The sequence below is a fragment of the Rhinoraja longicauda genome, unplaced genomic scaffold (genome assembly GCF_053455715.1).
Source record: "Rhinoraja longicauda isolate Sanriku21f unplaced genomic scaffold, sRhiLon1.1 Scf000389, whole genome shotgun sequence".
NCBI lineage: Eukaryota > Metazoa > Chordata > Chondrichthyes > Rajiformes > Arhynchobatidae > Rhinoraja > Rhinoraja longicauda.
The window spans coordinates 6,457-13,956 of record NW_027601606.1 but is presented as its reverse complement, the minus strand read 5'-3'; the positions used below and the strand labels follow the sequence as shown (position 1 = coordinate 13,956).

The window sequence follows — 7,500 nt, the reverse complement described above, 5'->3', positions numbered from 1 at the left end:
AAGTGAGAGTTGGATAGAGCTCTTAACGATAGCGGTGTCAGGGGGTATGGGGAGAGGGCAGGAACGGGGTACTGATTGTGGATGATCAGCCATGATCACATTGAATGGCGGTGCTGGCTCGAAGAGCCTACTCCTGCACCTATTGTCTATTGTCTAACGTCTAACACAGAATGAACTGTACTTTCACATCCACAGACATCGGGTATACTTGCTCAGTTAATGTTTATCTCAAAAGTTCAAAACTCTGATTCATATTTGACTTGCCAAGATCAAAGTCACAAAAGAGCAATATATTAATAGAAAAATCTAGCTTTTGCCTACACTTTCCTTTCAACTATAATCGTTAGAACCATTTATTCCTATGTTCATATTGTGAACTTGTCAGACTGCAATTAGATTCTTTGTTTACTTCACTGGGAGTCGGATATAATTACAGCATGGCCAATCAAAAAATAAACAAAACAGGTGCTCTAATAAGGGGTCGATCTACTCTGCCACATGACTACCCATGCAGCAAAGACAAAATTCATATTCTAGGCTATTATTAAAATATAGAATATTGGAGTCAGGAAGGCTTTCACCTGTGGGTTTCCATAACAGCTCAGTACTTGGCTAATGTGACAATGATTTAGACTGATCTAGAAGGGGTGGGAGAAAATATGTTTGCAGATGAAATCAAATTACTTAATGGTTGGATATGAGGAAACTTTAAGAAGATATAGATGGTCTGGTCAGCTGGGTTGAAAACTGGGGAATGAAATTTACCCCAAAAATCAGTGAGGTGGTACATCACAGCAAGAGAATATGCAATAAATGGCAAAATATTGAGCGTTGTGGACCAGCAAAGTTACTTTTGGGGGGATGTCCAGAGATCTTTATCCATATTAGAAAAGTGAATAAGATTGTTAAAAATACATACAGGACATTTCCCTACATTAGATATAGTTTTTTAGGAACAGGAAGATTTTCCTAGATCTACAAGGCAACACAATAGACAATAGGTGCAGGAGGAGGCCATTCGGCCCTTCAAGCCAGCACCGCCATTCAATGTGACCATGGCTGATCATTCTCAATCAGTACCCCATTCCTGCCTTCTCCCCATACCCCCTGACTCCGCTATCCTTAAGAGCTCTATCCAGCTCTCTCTTGAATGCATTCAGAGAATTGGCCTCCACTGCCTTCTGAGGCAGAGAATTCCACAGATTCACAACTCTCTGACTGAAAAAGTCATTCCTCATCTCAGTTCTAAATGGCCTACCCCTTATTCTTAACACCAGTTAGGCTGCAATTTGGGTACTCCATATAACGCCACATCATCACATAATAGATGGATACTTGGACGTGTGCTTGAAAGCTGTGACCTGGTGCTGTAATATGGGATTAGGTTGCTCAGATTCTTGATTACCTATGCTACATATCAGTTTTTATTAATTTATTGGATGCATATATTACTGGCATGCCTATAATTTATCGCCCATTCTTATTACTTTTGTGAAGACATGATCAGCTGCCTTCACTGACTGCAGTAATCCTGCTGAAAGAAACTCCCACAGAAATTACACATCCAGTGATCGGCAGTTTCTTTGACAGCCTTATGATGCATTGCCCAATGTGAAAAAATAGAACAGAAGTGCACGGGCCCGTTCATCCATGACAGCTCCTTTCTAATTCCAAAAGCAGGAAGTGTTCTTGTAGAAACAAGGAACTGCAGATGCTGGTTTACCAAGGAAAGAAACAAAAAAACTATAGTAACCCAGCGGGTCAGGCGGCATTTCTGGTGAACTTGGATAGGTGATGTTTCGGGTTGGGACCCGTCTTCAGCTGTTAACCGTTGCGATGCCCATTCCTCAGTCATGACACTGCTTGCAACATTCCATAGCTGGATCATGGTTGTTCACTTAGGGTGGATTGGGGACCTTTCGATCTGGGTAAAGTTATGCCCATCAATAAAAATGGCGTATTGCCATTGTTTTCAGTGACACCATGATCCCTCTGATGAATAATGTGTGCATAGGCTCATGTTTTCAAGACTTTTGTCATTGAGGTACATGACATTCTGCAGGATGGTAGACCACCATGTTCTTTTGCTTCACTGCCACCTTGGTACAGGTCAAGCCCCTCATATTGACTCTCTACTTTGTTGTACATGATCTTTCTAAGTCAATTCAACAGATCCCTGTGATATCTCACAATCTTCTGCTCACAGCTGCATCACTGAGGGCACACTGGCATTATATTTGTGAATAAACCCTTTCATCTAATTTAATTTCAGTCAGGAATGGATGATACCTTGAGCATTGGGTTCTCCTGACATCACTGGCTTCCATCAAACCAGTCAGCCATTGACTCTAATCATTACTTACCCAAATGCTTTTATGACCAGGAAAGTCAGCAACTGCCTCGATGGGAAACTGATTATAGGCCATGAGTACAAAATCCTTAATAGTCAATTCCACACTTCTGTTACTCCTTCTGACATTTCTAGGCACTACTGAACATTTTCAATGATCAACACAACCCAGAGGGATGGATTTATTTCCTTGGATCTTTACACAAGTGTAATATCCAACCAATTCTATCATCAATACCTGCGTTCACAGAGAGTATTTCCCTGGGTAGTGTTTGACATTTTCCAGGGTCTTGTTGTGACCATTTATTGCCAGAAGGCAGTGTGGCTCAGCAGGGGCAGATTGGTAAAGGACTGTCTTGCAGAGGTTGAGTGTAAGGTCCATCCTCTCAAGTGCTTCATTAAATGAGCAAATTGATGATGTCTTGGAGCTCAGCCTTTAAGCATGTGCAAATGCAAGTGTCATCTGCATACTGCACCTTTACTACGTGGTTGGATGACCTTCGTTCTGGAGTGTATAGTCGTAGTTCAAAAGGTTTCACACAGGTTCTGGTAGGTATTGACTGTTTTTCTATCCCTGATTAATTCACTTCTGTTCTTGTCTCTCCTTAGGGTTCTTGACACATTCTGCTTTTAGCACTCCCTAGGGAAAATAACCTCACTCATCAGTAATTACAAGTGAATACTCTTAAGATGGAGCCATAGTCATAGAGCACGGAAACAGGGCCATCAGCACAACAGGTCCATGCGGACCAAGATGCCCCATCTAAGGAAGTCCCATTTCTCCACATTTGGCCCCTATTCCTTTAAATCCTTCCTATCCATGTACATATCCAAGTGTCTTTTAAATGTTGTAATAGAACCTGCCTCAACTACTTCCTCTGGCAGTATGTTCTATATAACCACCAACCTCGGTAAGAAAAAAATGCCCTTCAGTTTCTTACTAAGCCTTTCCCCTCTCACCTTTAACCTATGGCTCTTGAGTCCCCTTCCCTGTATAAAATAATTTATTAATTCAACCTATCTATTCCCTCATGATTTTATACACCTCATTGAGGTAAGATGCAGCCTCCTGCAGTCCAGGGAATTAAGTCACTGTCTGCCCAATCTCTCCCTGTAGCTTAGGCCCTGAGGTCCTGTCAACATTCTCTTCCCCTCTATTATCAAGCTTCTGAATGGTACTTCTATACACTAGGGTCTTGTCCGATTCACATCTACCCCATTACATAAATCAGACTTTGTGGAACTGACGCACTACAATGCTGAGAACTAATTCTGCACTCTGTATCTTCCCCTTTGCTTTATCTTTTGTACGAGTTTGACTTGACAGTATTTATGTATAGTATTATCTGACCTGATTGGATAGCATGAAAAAAAAGCTTTTCACTGTACCTCAGTGCACGTGACAATTGCAAAAAAAAACCTAAACCTAAATCTTCTCTGCACTCCAGTTTAAGACATTAAGATATCCTCAGAATTCTCCTAAACCACCTGTCTAGGTAGTCACAGTCTTACAGTCACGCATAACGGCAACAGATATTTTTAAGGCAGAGATAGATAGATCCTTGATTAGCACGGGCGTCAGGGGTTATGGGGAGAAGGCACGAGAATGTTGAGAGGGAAGGATAGATCAACCATGATTGAATGGCAGAGTAGACTTGATGGGCCGAATGGCCTAACTCTGCTCCTATCACTTATGAACTTCTATACCTGCACTTTCTTGAAATAGATACAAATAACTTCCCATTAATGGGTCCAACGTATGGAATGTAGCTGGGAATTGCTTTGAAAAGGAACCCGTACAAAACCCTGTGCTGCAGTCCTGTGTGACTGTTCCTCATTGCCCAGGAGTGAGCTTTCCTACTGAATACCATGCTATGACTGCACCTGTAACATTATGCTTATTTCCACATAAATGTTTTGTTGCATGGAACAGATGGGCAGTCTAAAGTTTAATGATAAAAATTAATAAGGAACACAAATTATTTGTCATTAATGTGTAATGTTTACTTAGACCTTACTATTTAGATCACGTTGCAATTTAACTCTTTGCCTTTTTTCTTACAGTGGGAAGGCTAAAATGTTTGAGGTTATTATGGAAACCATTCAGTATGATTTCCCGGCATTTGTTGGAAAACTCTTCAGTTATGCTTCAAATCCAGGGTTGATTCTGCCCGGGATCTTACTGATGGTGTAAGTTTAATTTTCTCTTCAACAAAACCAAATCCTCTAATTGTTGGAATGTTAATGGCAGTTGGAAACAGGCCTTTTAAATGGGACTTCTGTGCATATATTGCCATGCACAGAACTCCCAAAGTTACTAAATGATAGATGGCATTACATTTGTCTGGTCTGCCAGTGAACCAAGCATGGAGTCCATGGAGAAGCTTTATCTTGCTGAGATTCCCAGCGCATACACCTCACAGAACAAGACAGGCCTGATGCAGGATGCAGCACCTCATTGATTTGCAGGAACCAAAACATCTATTCCTTCTTTGAAACTATCTTAGTAGAAGACTAGAAAGAAAGTGGTTTATAAATAAATATATCAGACTGTCCATAAATGAATGATCATTAGTACTTTTTATTATGCTACTACTATTATATTGCCTAATGGTACCTGTACAAGAAGTAGTTATGACAACTAATTACCCATAGCAAAAAAAAAGATGCTATTAATTGGTACTTAAGAAAATATGCTCTCAAGACAAAGTGATTAGCACAAAGCATTTGACTAAACAATAACTTTACTGGATTTCCCTCAATAAGCCTCTTTCAATATATTTGGATTTACATAGGTGAACCTGTGCCAATATGACATCTAATAATTGCAAGAAAGAATTATAAGAGAATGCATTACAGAAACATTAATAGTAATGTAGTTGCTTCATGGATAGTTAGGTACTGCAATCTTGTTTCCAGTAAATAATCAACGGACAATTTTTTGCAACCTCGGAAAGTGATAAACTACTTGAGTGAGAGCACTCCACAGTGAGCTCAATCCAAACCATATTTAATGTTCCATAAGATGCGCTTTTTAGATTCCATAATTGGAATGAACAGGGATATTTGGGAGAGGAAAATGGATCCGCGGCAAGCATTTTCTTTCATTCCTTTTACCAGTGACCTCATTGTGGACACAGAGATTAAAATTAAATCTAATTTAGCCCAATGAAAATTGTAATGTGCACTCGCCATAAAAGGAGCATCATTCTTTTTATTTAGCTTTAATAGGTTATAAGAAAAGTAAATTATGAAGCAACAAGAAATATGGAACAGGCAAGATCTATTGACGAAATTTGGAACCATGATCTTTTCATAAGTTCATAAGAGATAGGAGCACCATTAGGCCATTTGGCCAATTGAGTATGCTCCACCATTCGATCATGGTTGATCTATATTTTCACTTTCAATCCCATTCTCTTGTCTTCTCCTTTTGACACCCTTACTAATTAAGATCCTATCAATCTCCACCATAAAAAAATACCCAATAACAGCCTCCACAGCATCTGTGGCAATGAAGTCCACAGATTGACCATCCTCTGGCTGATGAAATTAGTGATTTCCTCATTGAAAATGTCCTCATCATGCTCAAGAGAAATCAATAAGCGGGTGAAAATATCTGGTATTTATGAACTATTCCTATGCAAAAAAACAATCACAGATTTTTGCATGAGGTATGAGTGAGTTTTTAATGGTGTGCTTTTACTGGTTTATTTTCACTGGTTCTCAGATAAGCATTTCAACGTACATATTTAAAAAATGTTTAAATAGGTTTGTTTGCATTTCAAATTCAAGCACAACTGAATATTCTAATCTTTATTTTGCTCTCAGTAAAATGTTTAGAAACATAATTTTAAATAATCCTTTTCCCAGCCTCAGTTGCTCTCGGTTATTGACTGATCACTCAATATGACAAAAATCAGTGTTGTCATATCTTAACTGTAATTTTGAACAAAGAGCAATCTGCTTATATGTATATTATGTTTAAAGATGAACTTGTACTATGTGCTCGATATTCATTCAGCACTAAGACATTTGATTGCCTTTCTACTTGTGTTTCAATTGCAGTTTAGGCATATACTACCTTAATGCTACCTCAAAAACATATAAGGAGGCAAATCTGGAGTTAAAAAAGAAGATGCAAATGGTAAGTTCACCTTGAAAACTAGTCTCACTGAATGTACAGTTATTATGCAAACAAGGAATGCATGTTTTTCTGTATTTATGCTTTCTAGAAAGAACCTTTATTTAAAATATTGAGATTCTTCAGGGTAGAAATTTGTCTTCTCCCAGTACACACCAGCTATGCAGTGTATCTGTGAAATAGTGTACTTTTAAAGCTTGGACATCAACTCTTCTGTATAGGCAGAGTCTGTTGGTATATTCTTCCATGAAAAAGGCACATGATTGTAATCTTCTTGTGTCCTAGTGGGAATGTTTCTCAGCCACTCCAACTTTGATGTACAGTATTCAGAATCAAAGCTTTTCCTACACCATGTTTCATTGAGATTGCCACATGACAGTCATTTTCTGGACCTGGGAGATCCATTTCAGACCAAAAAGTCTTCAACTGGCATGCCATTAGATGCAGTGGTATGGATGCCAGGATTCTCTCATTTTAAGTCACCTACTTACTCCCTTCCCCTTCACCCTCCCCAGCCACAATGGGCGAAACAGGCACCACCCTACCTGAGGGCATTTGTGGCTGGCACTGATTGGTCCTGGTCTTTTCGAACCTCCAACCATTCACCTGCCACCACCCCCTATGTACAGTCTGAAGAAGGGTCCTGACCCAAAACATTACCTATCCTTTTTCTCAAGAGATGCTGCCTTATCTGCTGAGTTACTCCAGCACTTTGTGTCTATCTTTGGTATAAACCAGCATCTGCAGTTCCTTGTTTCTACATACTGCCTGGAGAAAGTGCCTGGCTCAGTTTTGTGAGTGGTATGTCTTCTCTGCAGAATGATTTACTATGGTTTACAACAATTCTGGTTTGCACAGCACTGAAAAATGTGCAAAGCAATCCAATTTCCATTTGTGCATGCATGTTTAGTTAAGATACTTTTTTAGAAAAATATCTAAAACGTGTAAGCTAAGCATTGCCCCTGTGCTGACATCTAAGTGTTGAGTTACAATCTTTAAATATATT

General features: G+C 39.4%; 1 protein-coding gene across 1 annotated transcript in view; it reads left to right on the top strand.

Annotated features, from left to right (window-relative positions):
- LOC144590907 (transmembrane channel-like protein 2-A) overlaps nucleotides 1-7,500 on the top strand; it is a gene marked incomplete at its 3' end in the record, with an annotated part of 52,887 nt that overhangs the window by 40,224 nt on the left and 5,163 nt on the right. Inside the window, exons 17-18 of the mRNA XM_078395270.1 lie at nucleotides 4,415-4,540; nucleotides 6,419-6,497. Coding sequence (XP_078251396.1) covers nucleotides 4,415-4,540; nucleotides 6,419-6,497 — 205 coding nt within the window. The remainder of the gene's footprint in view (nucleotides 1-4,414; nucleotides 4,541-6,418; nucleotides 6,498-7,500) is intronic.